We start from the raw sequence: 18,305 nt of genomic DNA on the forward strand, positions 1-18,305 counted from the left end.
CAGAATAAAGCGCTTCGAGTGTTATGTGGTGTAGGTTTTAAAGACTCGGTACGAAAGAGGTATATAGAATGCAAAATCTTGCCTTTAGCAGTAAAGTGGTTTTAGTTTCTTTTTGTTTTGTCTTTTTTGAACTGTAAATCCGTTTCGATTGAAATGCAGGGTAATTGATTTTTCTTCTTCTTCTTCTTTCTTTCTTTTTTCTTTTCCTTTTCTTTTCTTTTTATTTTTTCTTTTTTATTTTATAATTCTTTTGATGTAACTTTTGTTATAAAAATTCCGTTTTTTAGAGTTTCGGTTACCATTGAACCGGGTTGCTCCTTACTACAGTTCATTACCACGAACTGTTTGATTAACATTTATGTGCTATGTTTATGGGTGCTGTATGTTATTATTTGTGGGTCAGGTTTTGTGAGTGGTTTTTTGAGTTGTGTGCAAAAAAAACTATGATCTACTTATTTTCATTAGAAGTGTAATTTTTATATTTTTCAGTATTCTTTTCATACTCCTCTGTGTACATCTTTTGTATGTATAGAGGGCACAAATAAATTTTCATTATTATTTGGCATACAATGTAAATATAGGACCTTTACTAAAGTTCTTCTGTTTACTCAAGCACACAGAAACCAAGCCATTGTCTTTATAATTACCACACTCGCTCTTATCACCTTTCTTATAATGGTATTTGATTGTTCCGCCCACCTACTTTAAAGATTCCCAGCTTTTTTTCTGATAGACAACTTTCAAAATTTTGCTGTTTCTGGTGGACTTACTGATGCAAAATTTCTTCCGTATTCCCAAAACTTGACAAAATTATGAAGGTTAGGTTCAATAATGGGATTTTTTTTGCGGAGGAGTTCCTACCACAGTCTAAAGTTGGCCAGTCAAAAAAGTGATTCCGCCCGACTTTTACTTTTTTGACATTTTCTCATAGCATTAAAAATAAATGAATTGTCATTTATTTTATTTAGAAAATACACCCTTCGGAGGTGTAAAATTAAAATTGCAAATTTTGTTGTATTATATTTATTAAAATTCTTAGTTATTACCCTATTAATTATAATTGTTTCATATTACAAATTGTAATATTATAATAGTCGGAGTATAATTAAAGTTAAACGTCATTAAAGTAACTTAACTTCTACAGTCACAATCACAGAACAGTCACAATATTATTTCATGGATTGACAGCAAGTTATTAATATTTGGCTTTAATTTGACCCCCCAGGATTACTTGACCCCCCTTCCCTCCCATAGCCGCTGAGGAAAAGGCTCCAAGCTATGAACTTTGCCCATCCTTTACATATAGTATTGGTTATTGGGAAACATATAGATTTTTTTTTTGGGGGGGGGGGGTATCCTCCGAGGGGAGATTTTTCCGTTGGGATGGAAGTTTCCAGTGGTAACCTTTCCGGAAGGAATTTTACACGGGGAGAAATTTGCCAGAATTCATACATAAAATTTACTCATTTTCCGCGGGAAAATTTCTCCATGGGAAATTATCACCAGGAATAATTCTCTGTGGGGAAATTTTCTGCGGGGAAACTTTTCATTGGAGGGTGCTAATCCGGGAAAAATTTGCACAAAGGGGTTATTTCCTGAATGAATGGAAAAACGGTCAGCAATTGAGTAAAATCAAATGTTCTTTTTTTTTCGAATCAGAGTATGCTAGGGAGAATTTTCAGGCGAATCATGAGCAAGAAACTTTCTGGGGGGCTTTTACAGCAAGGATGCTCCCTTACAATTATAAGTTAATGCCATAAAATTTTTGAACAGATCTGTCAGGCACGTGATGTCTGCTTCTAAATTGATCAGATTTTCTTCTGAACTTTCCAGAAACGCTAAAACTGATTCAAAAATTGAGTAATTTTTTTTAAACGTTTACTATTCGACAACCAGCGTACTTCAATATTTAAGGGCCATCTTTGGAAGTCGTCATCATTTTCATCGCACATTGGCGTAAATAAACGCGCATTCAGTTATTGTTTCTTTTTTTGTCTACAGTATTAATCACGATTTGAAGTGATTGGTGCAATCTATCACCCAAATTTTTTGCTATGGGTTATTTTTGGTGAATGATTCAGTGAGTTACGTTTACCGTTTTTACGAGAAACAGTCTCAGGGCTTCTTAAAATTTTATCTGCCTGTAGTCAAGCCAACACTTTAGTTCTTCACTTATAAGAACAGATACATTTTCGTTGACCCCTGTTTACAAATTTTTTAACACCTACTTTTCTTTCACGCCAATGTAGGCCCTATTTTAGTCTCCCTTGGAGCCCTTGGGGTCCACCTGGACCACTTTGGGAATCATTGTTATACATTTTCTAAATTTAAACTCTGTAATTTCTTATTCAACTGTTCCGGAAAATTTCTTCAAATTCTCATTCAGCAGTCTTATCACCGTCATAACCTCTTGAACGGTTGTTACCCTTCCCAAATTTGCCTTGTAGAAGCCCTTAAAAATTGAAACCTAATGTGGGAAGATACCGGAGGGAATGGAGTGACTGTATCAAGTCAGGTGGGGAGGTTTCTATAGATCAATTTACTGTCACTATTTTACCGTGTTTGGTTATCGTGATTTACATTTAGACAGTGAAAGCACTACTATCCTTAATAATAAATTAGTATCATTATTGCATAGACGTAACATGCTCTATGTTTTGATGAGCGATATCGTTCGCGTTCTTCGGCTTAAATATGACTGTTAAAACCCCTCTTTGATCTCGCAAACCCCCTGGTCTGGAAGATATAGCGCCACATCATCTCTAAAATGCTAGTTCTCAGTTGATCGAACATGCGAGTTTTAGTTAAGATATACATTGATACGGGTAAAATATCTACTTTATTTGGTTCAAAGGTTACTATGAAAATTCTGTAAGGAGGGGGAGGGGGAGGGAATGTTAATTCATCCATTTGTTCTGATCATCATATCTGGTATTTGAAGGAAGTTATTGGAAAGCTTGATTTGTTATGTAAATGTGCTATAGACTTTTGGCGGTTTAGTTTTATAAACACCTAATTGTGCATGTTGTGAACCTCCTTGATTTTGGTGTTACACCTTACGTGATTTCTCTACTTCCTTGTTATAGCTATGAAAGGGTTGATCTTGTTAAAGGTCTTCTAAATATGTTTTGTCTGTTTAGGGGCTTGGGACAAGTTCAGTCTCCAGTACTGTCGTGTTCAACACTTCAACACGTACTGTAATCAGGAGGGAGTTTTTACTGGGGCTATGCAACGACCTTTGTAACGTAAGTCTGATTTGCTGCGCTGATGATGTCCTGCTGATCAGCTCAGGTCTATCTACGTTGCAGGCCAATTTGAATTATCTGAACTCAGATTATGAGCTTTTGAGGCTTGCTGACTGAATAGTTGAAGGTTCGCTCGGAGGTTTATCGTTTCTTTGAAATGAAGTTTATCGTTTCCTTGAAATGAGGTTTATCGTTTCTTTGAAAGTCCTAGATACATGATTGACATACCCGGAACGGATCTGCTCTCTTTGGGGTAGTTTGGGGGGGGGGGGGGTTAATTCTGAAAAATTAGAAAAAATGAGGTATTTTTAACTTCCGAACGGGTGATCGGATCTCAATGAAATTTGATATTTAGAAGGATATCGTGTCTCAAAGCTCTTATTTTAAATCCCGACCGGATCTGGTGACATTGGGGGGAGTTTGGGGAGGGGGAACCTAAAATCATGGAAAACGCTTAGATTGGAGGGATCGGGATGAAACTTGGTGGGAAAAATAAGAAGAAGTCTTAGATACGTGATTTACATAATTGGAATGGATCCGCTCTATTGGAGGGGGGGGGGGGTAAAGTTGGAAAAAATGACGTATTTTTAACTTACGAAGGAGTGATCGGATCTTCAAGAAAATCCATATTTAGAGGGACCTTGTAACTCAGATCTCTTATTTTAAATCTCAACCGGATCCAGCGTAATTGGGGGGGGGCAGATAGGGGGACCGGAAATCTTAGAAAATACTTAAAGCGGTGAGATCAGGATGAAACTGGATGGGAAGAATAAAAACCGGTGTAAGATACGTGACTGACATAGCCGGATCTGCTCTCTTTGGTGGAGGTGGGGGGGGGGGGGTAATTTTGAAAATTGACGTATTTGTAACTTACGAAAGGATGACCAGATCTTAATGAAATTTGATATTTAGAAGGATCTTGTGCTTTAAAGCTCTAATTTTAAATTCCGACCAGATCCTGTGACACTGGGGGGATTGGAGGGGGAAACCGGAATGCTTGGAAAACGTGAAAATTGGGGTATTTTTATCTTACGTATAGGTGATCGGATCTTAATGAAATTTTATATTTAGAAGGAATTCATGTCTCAGAGCTCTTATTTCAAATCCCGACCAGGTCTTTTGACATTGGGGGGAGTTGGAGGGGGAAATCTTGGAAAACACTTTGAGTTGAGGAATCGGGATGAAGCTTGGTAGACAGAATAAGCAAATGCCCTTGATACGTGATTGACGGAACCGTACTGGATTCGCTCTCTTTGGGGGAGTTGGGGGGAGGGGCTCAGTGATTTGGCGAGTTTGGTGCTTCTGGACGTGCTAGGACGATGAAAATTGGTAGGCGTGTCAGGGAGCTGCACAAATTGACTTGATAAAGTCGTTTTTCCAGATTCGACCATCTGGGGGGGGGGGGCTAAAGGGAGAGGAAAAATTAGAAAAAAAATTAGGTTTTATAACTTAAGAGTGGGTGATCGGATCTTAATGAATTTTGATATTTAGAAGGACATCGTGACTCTTAGAGCTCTTATTTTTAATCCTGACCGGCATTATGCCTCTTATTTTCCTTTTAAATCAATCTATTGACTCATAGAATTTTGTTAGAGCTCATACCATATGATCTCTTGGCTCTTAGCTCTTCTTGCCTCGTCACAAGTGCCATATGAGCTCTTAGCTCTTGTTTATCTTCATATTAAGTACGAACATTCTTGAGACAGGTTTTACTTTTTGCAACTCTGCTGTGTGGAAGTTGAAGTTTTCTTTGTGTGTTTTTCTTTCATTTCTTTTTCATATTCTTGTTTTACTTCTTTTTTATGAGTTTGTAAGCGGGAGAAAATCAACCAATGTTTAAGTTTCGAACATCTAAGCAAATGTTTAATAACAAGTGTATAAAATCAATAAAAATTGAACATTTTCTCTGTTTTGCTTCATTCGGATATCAAATAGGAAATTGTGAAAGGATGCTTAGAATTTGTAAAACAGCGAGACTAGAAACAACATCCTACTTGAATATTTCCGAAGAACTGACCACATTGAGCTGGCTGATAATTTGGTGGATCATTTGTTGGTCCCCCTTTACGTAAGACGGTAACTTGAAGACCCTTGAGAGCATTTGGAGAGACAGGGAGCGTTCAAATGAAAAAATAACCAGTTTTGGCTGACGAGAAATTCTAAGGATAGAATGGTTTTAGCGACCTTAGTAGGAATAATCAAGGTCAAGTGACAGCCCGATTTTTTTTTATGTTCCTCGAATTATCTGCCAATTGTGATCCAATGGGATATAACGTTTTCATAGAATATGACTTAACATTAATCAAACTCTTGCTTCGTCCCAATTAAATTCCTTCATTATCAGAGCTGTTCAAAAGATGCGGTAACCGGGGCAGTTTCCCCGGGTGTCTGGCTGGGTTTTCGGCGCCACGGCTGGCGGGTTCCCCAATTTGACCAAAGTTTTGACTGATTCGGCTGTTTTGCTTATATTTGAGTCAGGATGAGGTCGCTATAATTTATTTTTTCTCCGGCACCACCAACCCTGGGACAACCACTAGAAGAAAAATAAAAAAAAGTCATTAGTTATTAGGCCTAATAACAATAAACGATGATTCAAAGACACCTTCATAATTTCTAGAAAAATGATTTCTTACATAATTCTATAAATTGCCATACGAAACCATACTTTTCGTTTCTGTATCAGTTTATCCCCTCCAACATCTTTTCCAACATCCAACTCCTAACAACCTATAATTAATTTTGGTACTTGTTAATTTTACGGAACACACTCAAGAATTTGGCTCTCTAAGATCTGACAAAAACGGGTTTGCCTCTCACACTCGGTTACGATTTGCTTATTTTTAGTGAGGAAAACTACGATGTAGTTATATTTTAGTTAATATGTAGAAGTGGTTAGAGGTTAGGTTAGGTTAGGTTAGGTTTTCAATATAATGTGTTCTACGCGGCCTCCTATCCATAATTCTTTGTCGTAGTTTCCATAATTTTGTTTCGAAAGTATTATATTATCATCATACTTTGGTATATATCATTAGGATTAACCCAATTTCACTTCTTGGGTGTTTTCCATATAATTAACAAGTACCTTAATTTTTTAAATTAATTTGAAGTGTAATAAAGAAAGAGGCAGATCTTTCAAGCTCAATTTTACTATTTTTAGGGATGAAAAAACCGTAAGAAAATGGTCAAAATTTGGCTAAAAAAATCGAAAAAAATATTTATTGAAGATTCTGAAGAAAAAAACACTTTTGTGAACTGCACATTGTCTGTAAAAAGTTTTGAGTCTTCCATAACGTTTGTCTTTACTTAAAGAAGATCAAGAGCGTGGTTGAATTTTTTTTTTCTGTTGTGTCATTTGCTTAAGTTGCATTTCGGGTTAAAACTTTCTCATATTGCCAATCTAGAATGTAAGCTACTTATTGTAATCTATATAAAGAATACAAAATGGTCTTTGATTGGTCTGCTAGAACAATTCACATTAAAATAAAAGTTTTTATGGCACTTGGTATTAACCAAGTGACATATAGCAATCGCAAATTTTGTCGGTCTGTCGGTCCCGGTTTTGCTACTTTAGGCACTTCCAGGTAAGCTAGGTCCTAGCTTACCTGGAAGTGCCTAAAGTAGCAAAACCAGGACCGACCGGACCAGATTTGTTTGGAAATAACCCCCTTAGAGTGGAGGGATCGGGATAAAATTTGGTGGGAAAAATAAGCACAAGTCCTAGATACATGATTGACATAACCGGAACGGATCCGATCTCTTTGGGGTAGTTGGGGGGGGGGGTTAATTCTGAAAAATTAGAAAACTTACGAACGGGTGATCGGATCTCGATTAAATTTGATATTTAGAAGGATATCGTGTCTCAAAGCTCTTATTTGAAGTCCTGACCGGATCTAGTGACTTTGGGGGGAGTTTGGGGTGGAGGAACCTAAAATCATGGAAAACGCTTAGATTGGAGGGATCGGGATGAAACTTGGTGGGAAAAATAAGCAGAAGTCTTTGATACGTGATTTACATATGGAACGGATCCGCTCTATTGGGGGGGGGGGGTTAATTCTGAAAAATTAGAAAAAATGACGTATTTTTAACTTACGAAGGAGTGATCAGATCTTCATGAAACTTCATATTTAGAAGGACCTCATGACTCAGATCTCTTATTTTAAATCTCAACCGGATCCAGCGTAATTGGGGGGGGGGTAGTTGAGGGGAACCGGAAATCTTAGAAAATACTTAAAGCGGTGAGATCAGGATGAAACTGGATGCAAAGAATAAAAATCTGTCTAAGACATGTGACTGACATAAATGGACCGGATCTGCTCTCTTTGGTGGAGTTGGGGGGGGGGGGGGGTAATTTTGGAAATTGAGGTATTTGTAACTTACGAAAGGGTGACCAGATCTTAATGAAATTTTATATTTCGATGGGTCTTGCGCTTTAAAGCTTTAATTTTAAATTCCGACCAGATCCTTTGATATTGAGGGGAGTCGGAGGGGGAAACCGGAATTCTTGGAAAACGTGAAAATTGGGGTATTTTTATTTTACGAATAGGTGATCGGATCTTAATGAAATTTGGTATTTAGAAAGAATTCATGTCTCAGAGCTCTTATTTCAAATCCCGACTAGATCTTTTGACATTGGGGGGACTTGGAGGGGGAAATCTTGGAAAAGACTTGGAGTGGAATAACCGGGATGAAGCTTGGTGGATAGAATAAGCAAATGTCCTTGATACGTGATTGACGGAACTGTACTAGATTCGCTCTCTTTGGGGGAGTTGGGGGGAGGGGTTCGGTGATTTAGCGAGTTTGGTGTTTATGGACGTGCTAGGACGATGAAAATTGGTAGGCGTGTCAGGGAGCTGCACAAATTGACTTGATAAAGTCGTTTTCCCAGATTCGACCATCTGGGGGGTTAAAGGGAGAGGAAAAATTAGAAAAAATTAGGTATTTATAACATACGAGTGAGTGACCGGATCTTAATGAACTTTGATATTTAGAAGGACATCGTGACTCAGAGCTCTTATATTAAATCCTGACCGGCATTGAGCCTCTTATTTTCCTTTTAAATCAATCTATTGATTCATAGAATTTTGCTAGAGCTCATACCATATGATCTCTTGGCTCTTAGCTCTTCATGCCTCGTCACAAGTGCCATATGAGCTCTTAGCTCTTGTTATGTTTCTCGATCTATTCAATTTTTTTCCAGTTTTTATCATTTCCTTACAGCATATTTTAGGATGCTGGTTACAAAAAAAGAAACGAAAGTAGTAGTGTTACTCCCCAGCTCAATTACTAACATCTAATACTACTTTTCACATACGTTACTGTGTAACTATAGATCCGTTAGATGAAGATCTGATATCTATGACGGTAGAAATTGCAATAGTTAGAATTTTTTTCCATGTGATGTTTTTCGTCTAAAAAATATTTACACAAAAAAATCACAGAATGTCTTAAACGCCACCTAAAACATTTTTTGCCTTAATTTCTTCACCACAGGGGAGGGACTTTGAGAAAGTCCCTTGTATAAAATATTCCGTAGTTTTTTTTTAAAAGTTCTTTTTCAAAAAAAGTTTGGCTATATTCTATGAAGCATTACTTCGTCAGTTTTGTGTCCATTGTATTTATTTTTTTCTCTTTATAAATGTATTTTGATGTGACGCTCCGATTTTCGTTGAGCATTAGAGAGCAATTAGTATCTTAATGAAGTCATAATTTAGTATCATGTTTTGTCGTTAATTCTGCTGTTTGTTGCAATTTGAAGTTTGTCTCTCTTCTACTGAAATTGTAATGTGGAAATCGGGTAATTTTGGCAGGATCGAATGTAGTAATAATGTTTTTCTCATTTGTCTCCTTGAATTGATATTCAGTCAGTGCTACACTGCTAGACCAACGATCAACCCAACTTAGTTGAAGATATATAATTAGGATTGCGCTGGGACAAGCTTCAATTTGGAAACAAGTAGACAATTTTGGTTCACAAAAAAGTATTTTTGTTTTTTTACAGATACACGTTTATAAATGCAACTCGTAATATGTGGAAAATGATTTTTATAGAGATAAATTTTAAAATGGCATGTTACCGAAAACACGTCATGATTAAGACACATTAGAAACCTATAGGTGGTTTGGTACTTGTTAACAATCTAGAACACACTCAAGAAGTGAAGTTAGGCTAATCATAATAAAAAATATGACGAAAATATAATACTTAAGTGACAAAATTATGGAAACTACAACCATAGAATTATGGAAAGCGGACCGCCCAGATCGCATTATATTAAATACATAACCTAACCACCTCTATATATTAAATTTTTAATTAATATATACTTGCATCTTAGTTTATTTCACGAAAGAATAAGCTAATTATAACGGGATTAGTGAGAAATACCGGTTCACTCAGATCAAACAAAGCAAACTTCTTGAGTATGTTCTGGATTGTTAACAAGTACAAGAGGTTTTTTTATCGTACCAATTTAAATAAAAAAGGAATATTTTATCAATAACTCTTTTTCAAATAGAATTTAAACTTATTTTCTGTTGAAGCAAAGCATGTTTATAAGATAAATACGTTGTTGAAAAGGGGCAGCCATTTCTTGTACTTTGCCTTATCATAAACAACTTTGGTTTAACCTAAATTTTATCTGATACTATTTTCAAATTGACCTTGTATAAATTTGAAGTTTTAAAAAAATAACTGAAAAAGATGCCATAATGTCGTGTTTTCCAGGTCAGGAGAGACAAACAACTAAGGAGAGCATGAGAGATTTTTACACTATCCTGGAGTTAACTAGAAACGCGTCTCAGGCAGACATTAAAAAATCGTAAGTTTCTTTAATCTTGTTTATCTGTTCATGAGGTCATAAACGCCCATAGTTTGGGTCCACCTTCTTTTTACAGGAATGCGCTTAAGACTTATTCCCCCTTGATGGGTAGGGGTCACCATGCTTAGAAGTGGTGGCTTTATAAACTTGGAAGTGGGACAATTCAATTAAAAGTTGAAAATTCTAGTGCCCTTTTTAAAAACCAAAAGTGACTGAACTTCAATCAGCCTCCATCCCATTCTTTTTTCTACTAAATGTCCCCCGTGTATTCCCTGTGATGTCGGATCAAAACATCATATCCGTAATGTCCTGGGAACAGCTTTGGGTATGAAGCTGTAGATTTTTTGGGAGTGTTTCGGGGAGAGAATGGGCTTTGGATCGACGGGAAGAAGGGATAAAGGGAAGGTTTGGCGTCGATCCTGTTTAAAAAATTGTACTATGAGCTCCTGTCCAACTAGAATCTACTCCTGACGAAGTATAAATGTAGACCAAAAGAAATGACATCAAAATAACGTATTTACGTAATATCAGCATCTTGGGGAATAAGGTTGAAATTTTCTGGCATTCCTGAGGGCCAAGGGGACTTCGAAGAAATTTTCAAGGATTTTGTGGGTCGAGGAAGAGCAGAAATGAATTAAAAGAAACTATGTATTCAGGTAATCAAAATTAAATCTAACTCGGTTCCCCAAGCTCTTCCTGAGATAATGGAGATGCGCTATTTTAAACTGGGATTAGATGGTTTCCTCTGGTCTACAATGCTAGATAGTCTTGCCCAGGGGTGATTCCAAGGTGCATTGACGCCTTTTAGGCAGATGCACGGACTTTAAGTGCCAGGAAAATGTATAATTTATTTTTACAGATCGTGTTTACTCAATGGCTTCAAAATCAACAAGGCTGCATCTTCAATAAGGTTGTTGGGTGGAAGTTCTTAAAATGAGAGATTGCAAACGTGCAGTTAATAGTTTTTAACTACGGAAAATAGACCAGGAATAACAGAATTTACTGTTGGCAACTTTCTGGCCTTGTTTTGAACAAAATTTGTTACTTTTTAGTTGGAAAATGTATGAAAGTAGCATTTTGCTTTTTTGGCAATTTATTGCCTTAGTTAAAAAATGTCACTAGATATTTTCAATTTAATTCAGCTGAGCCCCCCTCTCTTTCAATCTTACGACCACTAGTTTAGGTCATAAAAAGGAGACGCATCGGTGAAACCAATGTACAAATGTGATTTTCCTTTTTATTAGGGTGATTCCACTTTTTACTTCCGTTTTTTTTTTTTTTTTTTATTTTAAGCTTTCAGACTCTTTCAAAATTTTTGTGCCTGAAGGGTTTCTGACCCTCGTTTGAAATATCCAAGGATTTATATTTCGTAATTATAAGTTACTATTTAATTGAATACGAAAGAAAAATAATATATCTAAACAAAGGTCAATCGGAAATTATTTGTGGTTGGACAGTTTCCTAAAAGCCTGTTTTTGATTAAATAAAAAAAAAAACTAATTTTTTTAGCAGAAAGTAAGGAGCGACATTAAAACTTAAAACGAACAGAAATTACTCCGTATATGAAATGGGTTGTCCCCTCCGCAATCCCTCGCTCTTTACGCCAAAGCGTTTAATTGTTTTAAAAAGCAGAATTGTGGCAAAGAGTCAAACTTCAGCGTAAAGAGCGAGGGATTGCGGAGGGGACAACCCATTTCATATACGGAGTAATTTCTGTTCGTTTTAAGTTATATTTTACTTAAAATATATACTTATATATTTAAAATCAGCATTAAAATGCGATTCTTTTGATGTAGCTATTGATAGTTGTGGTTACTATTGAGCCGGGTCGCTCCTTACTACAGTTCTTTACCACGAACTGTTTGATTTTCGGCTACGGTAGGTTGTTGTTCACTCAGTTATTCATTTATTGTTATATCAGTTATTGATTGCGTCATTAAATAATTTCTGTGACAACGCTGGCAAAGCATGACAAAACGAAAAAAAAGATTATAAAGAAGACAAAACGAGGGTAATAGCAATCAATGAAAAATAGAACACAATTATGCAAATATTTCGGTCGAGACCTTCGCTCGAGCGTCTTCAGTGTGGAATAAACTAATACAAATACGGATGAAAGTCCACAGGACAATGTAAAAAACAAAACAAAAACATTAAAACTAAAAGAAGAAGACCCTTTCCAAGTAACGATGAAAGGACAACTAAATAAAAATCCGATACTGAATCGCATATCAAACTTTCATTTTATGGAAAGCTTTTTTAAAGGTTAATCGCTTACCAGGCATGGTATTATCAGAGATTATATTAGGTTGCGAAATATGATTTTTTGGACAGATATAAAAAGAATCGGAATTAATAAGTTCATTATAAATAGGACTTGCTTAAGTTTCTCCAGCATCTCTATTGAGGGCAACCTTTTGGTGCATATGCTTTTGATTTCAACTTCCACCCTGCATGAGACCTTTAAGGGGGGCAAAAATGGAGGTACTGTCAAACAAAATGAAATGGTGTAGGTTGTCATAGACGTTTTAAGCCAAGGTGTAATAAAAGATCCCAGGCCTTTGGCATAGCCCCCATGGCTTTGTCGATTAAAGACTTGTGTTCCGATAACCTCTCCCCCAGTTGCTGGTGGGTCCTCCCAATATAGAAACATCCGTAAGAACAGGTAATTCTGTAGACACCACTACCGAGTATGGGGCTGGTTTTATCATTGCCGCGGTTGAAATTGCTCTGTATTTTGTTTGAATTATTAAAAGTGACATTAAGATTATGATTTCTTAAAATTCTTCTCAGTTTTTCACTCAATTTAGGAATATAGGGTAGAACAGTGAAGAGTTTTTTATCACCCACCAAAGGGATGCTATCTGTTAAGGTGTAAATTTTCAGGCTGTAAATTTTCGTCATTAATGCTGAAAACATAAAGTAACATATTTCAAACTCATTCCTAGTGTGCTTTATTCAAGCACAGACATTTGAATTGCAATCAAACATTTGGGATTCAACAGCTTCATTTAATATCCACAAATTCCGAGTTACAGTTGGTAGGCCGAAAATGATATTCTTCAAACCGTAATAATTAAAGATCCATGGTTGTATTGATAATTGCTGTTCGTTTTTGGAATTTATTATATTCCGCGACTATCCGAACTTGAACAGTCTTACCACGAGTACTCCAACGACAATGATTTCTTCCGCGACTATTCCGTTCAATTAATTTAGCTAAGGGCTATAATGAGACTTTATTGGATAACTGTTCCATAATAAAATCTCCCTTTTTATGGAATCCATGTATGTTTTGGAAAAAATGCCATGCCACACAGTATAGCCTCTGAAACTAGGAAGAAACTGTAGCTTGTACATATACAAGAAAAACGAAATTTCCTCATTTAAATATTGGTAAAAAAAAAAAACAAAGCCTTTGGTAGCACTTTCACCCTTAGAAATATTCTGGTGGCACTCATGATGTTGGTAAAAAACTAAGCATCTGGTAGCACCTTCACCCTTAGAAATATTCTGGCGTCACTCGTGATGTTGGTAAAAAACTAAGCATCTGGTAGCACCTCCACCCTTAGAAATATTCTGGTGGCACTCATGATGTTGGTAAAAAACTAAGCATCTGGTAGCACCTTCACCCTTAGAAATATTCTGGTGTCACTAATTATGACTCCTGCCCCCATTCCATCTTTTGTACCGATAAGTATATGAATATAATTTTTAGGCTACATATAGAATATATTTCTGCAATAGAAGGAGGGCTATCACTTCGCAGCACCTATATTACAGGATAATCCTGAAAATATTCACGGTAATGAATGTGGACTAGAGATTAACTTCTATTTGTAATTAGTCTGAAGGCCCAATGAGGGTTAGAAAATTGGAACATAAAAACTAAACTTTTGGGGCTTTAGACCCCCCCCCCTCTTCTACACACTACTATAATTAATTAAATCAAGCCTTGAATGAATTAGCTTAGGAAAATGAAGCTTCATGGACTACTTGCATCTTCAGGAAAATGCGCCACCCCGCAGCAATACTGCCTCTGAAACTGGGAAGCTCCAAATGTAGCTTTTTTTATAAATTGGAATTCTCAGGATTTTCAGTCGAGGCTTCGGGCCCCCTCCTAATCTATACGCAGTAATAACCCCCTACCCTTCTCCATAATGCCCGATGTGCGACTGTGCGCCTCTGTGCATAATTTTATCAAGCGTGAAAATAATCAATTGATTTAACTAAAGCTTTAAAGTCATTATCTGTATTGAGCTTTTAGTTTGTATGGCCTACGAGCATTCTTCGGAATGATTGCGCAACCATGCGGTACTACTTCTTTGAAACTTGGAAGCTTAATTATATAGTTTTTCGATAATTCTAAATCGATTGGGTATCTTAGAAATTATCTTACCCTCTTTGGGCCAAATTATTGTTTGGCGCCTCAAAGTGACAAAAAACGTCAATTCGCTGTCGCACAATCTATGGAAATATAATTTTTAATTTCCGGTTAAATGATTTCCCTTCCGGTATTTTTGGACCAATGCGATCATCCTTGGGGAAAAATCAACAAAAAATAAATATGGCTGGATAACATGACTATGCTTATGCTTCTCGAAAAATGGCAAAATATTGGATTTTTTCAGATAGACTTGAAAGCTCTCCAGTTTTCTGTTAGGCTTAATTTGATGATGTAATGTTTATCAAGATTACTCCCCTTTTTGGTGGTTTTCTCCCCTTTTTCGAGGATTTGACAAAGTTCCTTAGGCCTATAAAGTTTGATGTGTAACTTGTAACTTTATAATTGTTAGTTTTAAATATCTAGTATTACATTAAAAATCTCTTTTTAATGTATATATTGTTGTCAAAACTCCTATTTTTGGAGGTCTGGGTACTAATATCACGCCTTGCTCCTTACTTCAGTTCGTTGCCACGATCTCTTCGATTAACAAGAGTCCAATGAAGCTTTTAAATTCTTGTCTAATAACGGTTCATTCCATACGGACAGCGTATATTTTCATGGACAAAAACGTTCCCACAGTATATTATGTTCTCAGTGACTGGAGGGCTTATGCAAGGCCTCATGGTAGTTTGAAAATGATTGGTTATATCATGATTTGAACTTATTCAACGCAAATTTTTGTTTTGCGGTTCAAAATCCCACTTTATTATGGCTTGATATATATATATATATATATATATATATATATATATATATATATATATATATATATATATATATATATATATATATATATGTATATATATATATATATATATATATATATATATATATATATATATATATATATATATATATGTATATATATATATATATATATATATATATATATATATATATATATATATATATATATATATATATATATATATATATATATATACCGATCACCATTGTAAAAGAATTATGAATATCATCTCAGAAGAGAAAACAAGATAAAATTTTGAATTTTGCGCAAAAGTGGAGTAGAAACCTCTGCTGTAGAGTTCTCGGATATGTTGAGTTTAATGATAAAACAAGAAAAGACTGGGCAATGAAGTATACCCGTTAAAAAAAAAAGAAGAAAAAATATATAATATAAAAATACAAACCTGTATATTGTCCCTTGAACTTTTATCTACCTTTTCCGTGTTCTTTTTACAGTGACGGTAGTTGATCAGAGGTCTAGGCCAAAATTTTTGCACTTCTCTCCTTTTTTTAACTGGCCGGGAGCTATCTTGTTTTCTTCCTTGTCCTGTTTTCTTATTTGTCATCCTTTGCCAGTGTGGTCTCATATACTGTTTAGCTTAATAATTAGATTTTTTCTAGATCGCCCTTTTTTGAGGGAGAGAGGGGAGGGGTTTGAATCCCTGAAAAAAATCTAATATGAAGAATAGATTTAAACTGGATAAATTTAACAGAATGGAATCAGCATGTATAGCTGTTGTTTTCGATTCCTTTTCAAGCCTCTTCGTATGTCCTTCAGTACCTTGATTAGTCTGATTAATTAAAACAAATGCTATCAGATAAAAGTACGGAGGATCCTTGATTAATTTAATAGAACTTACTATAAAAAAAAGGACTCTACTCAACCCCCCTGTCCACCTGTAATGCTAAAATACCTAAGCTTGTATTATATATTATCCGAAAATAAGCTAACGCAGTATTATATTTGTGTAAATATAGGGCTGAAACCTCCGTTCTAGAGTTCTGAAACATTTCGAGTTTACTCATGTAATTACGTTAAGGTCACCCTTTTTTTAGAGGCTGGTTTTCCGTTTTGTAAAATTACACACATTGTCTTATGCTAGATTCTTTACTTAGACAGCGCGATAGCACTGCCTATGAAACTTACAACATGTAATTAAGATCTAGGCAATACATTTGTGTCTGTTGTGTTCTGTTAACGTCTGTTATGTCTGTTACCTTGATGATTCCTCCAAGTTAAACCTCAGAAGCACTATTTTTTCACGAAAAGTAAAGAGCCAACTTAACGCTGAAAAACGAGAAATTGTTTTGAGTCGAAGTCTAAAACCTAAAACAAAGAGAAATCACGATTAACAATGAAGTCAAGCGTAAAACGAGCAAAAACTGCCGTAAATAAGTCGTGATGTCTGCCTCTCAAACTGAAAACCAGGATTATGTTACCCATTCTCTTACAGCGTGTGACAAACCTGGTTTCAAATCCGAAGATTTTTCATGCTTTAAAGCATGGAAAGGAATTTGAACTATGAATTGACAATTGAAGCCATATAAAAAGAAAACCCACACTGTTCCTAAATTGGATATCTAGTATGACAAATCTAACTATTTCTGGATTGCATGCGACCGGCAGAGATTCGTGTTGATAAGTACACTACTTTTACATGCTTATATGGTATGCCATACCAGAATAGGACCGTCGCTAAAGCTTTCCTATCAACTGAATCGAATGCCAGTCTATAACCTATATAAGTTGGGCCCAAAGGGGAACACTTCAAGCGAGGAAATCTGGAGAAATTATCCTCAGTTTTTATGGCACTTGGTATTTACCAAGTGACATATAGCGATAGCAAATTCTGTCGGTCTGTCTGTCTATCTGTCTATCCTGGTTTTGCTAGTTTGGGCACTTCCAGATAAGCTACGACGCTGAAATTTGGCAGGCGTAAAAGGGACCAGGCCACATTAAATTTGAAATAGTCGTTTCCCCGATTCGATTATCTGGGGGGGGGGGGTTGGGGGGACGGTTAATTCGGGGAAATTTGAAAAAAGAGGCATATTTAACTTACGAAAGGGTGATCGGATCTTTTTGAAATTTAGAAGGATATCGAGTCTGAAAGCTTTTACTTTAAATTCCGACCGGATCCGTTGACATTGGGGGGAGTTGGAGGGAGAAACCTAAAATCTTGGAAAACACAGAGTGGAGGGTCGGGATGAAACTTGGTGGGCCTTGGTGGACCAGATTAAATTTGTAATAGTCGTTTCCTCGATTTGATTATATTGGAGGAGTGGGGAGACGGTTTATTCGGGGACATTTGAAAAAAGAGGTATTTTTAACTTACGAAAGGGTGATTGGATCTTAATGAAATTTGACATTTAGAAGGACATCGTGTCTCAAAGCTATTACTTTAAATTCCGACCGGATCCGTTGATATTGGGGGAAGTTAGAGGGAGAAACCCAAAATCTTGGAAAACACAGAGTGGAGGGTCGGGATGAAACTTGGTGGGAAAAAAAGCACAAATCCTAGATACGTGATTGACATAACTGAAACGGATCCACTCTCTTTGGGGGAGTATACTACTTTTACATGCTTATATTGTATGCCATACCCGAATAGGACCGTCACTAAAGCTTTCCTATCAACTGAATTGAATAGCAGTCTATAACCTATATAAGTTGGGCCCAAAGGGGAACACTTCAAGCGAGGAAATCTGAAGAAATTATCCTCAGTTTTTATGGCACTTGGTATTTACCAAGTGACATATAGCGATAGCAAATTCTGTCGGTCTGTCTGTCTGTCTGTCTATCTGTCCCGGTTTCGCTAGTTTGGGCACTTCCAGATAAGCTACGACGCTGAAATTTGTCAGGCGTAAAAGGGACCAGGCCACATTAAATTTGAAATAGTCGTTTCCTCGATTCGATTATCTGGGGGGAGTGGGGGGACGGTTAATTCGGGGAAATTTGAAAAAAGAGGCATATTTAACTTACGAAAGGGTGATCGGATCTTAATAAAATTTGAAATTTAGAAGGATATCGTGTCTGAAAGCTTTTACTTT

At 36.2% G+C, this 18,305-nt stretch overlaps 1 protein-coding gene and 1 long non-coding RNA gene across 7 annotated transcripts in view; both read left to right on the forward strand.

Annotated features, from left to right (window-relative positions):
• Positions 1 to 18,305, forward strand: part of LOC136030206 (uncharacterized) — a 422,925-nt gene that overhangs the window by 160,420 nt on the left and 244,200 nt on the right. The gene's annotated exons all lie outside the window — the stretch shown is intronic.
• LOC136030198 (dnaJ homolog subfamily B member 6-like) overlaps positions 1 to 18,305 on the forward strand; it is a 68,498-nt gene that overhangs the window by 17,599 nt on the left and 32,594 nt on the right. For all 6 annotated transcript variants that reach the window (XM_065708963.1, XM_065708966.1, XM_065708962.1 and 3 more), the window contains one exon: positions 9,970 to 10,063. In XM_065708963.1, the coding sequence (XP_065565035.1) occupies positions 9,970 to 10,063 (94 nt within the window). The remainder of the gene's footprint in view (positions 1 to 9,969; positions 10,064 to 18,305) is intronic.

This window comes from Artemia franciscana, chromosome 8, assembly GCF_032884065.1.
Source record: "Artemia franciscana chromosome 8, ASM3288406v1, whole genome shotgun sequence".
NCBI classification, from domain to species: domain Eukaryota; kingdom Metazoa; phylum Arthropoda; class Branchiopoda; order Anostraca; family Artemiidae; genus Artemia; species Artemia franciscana.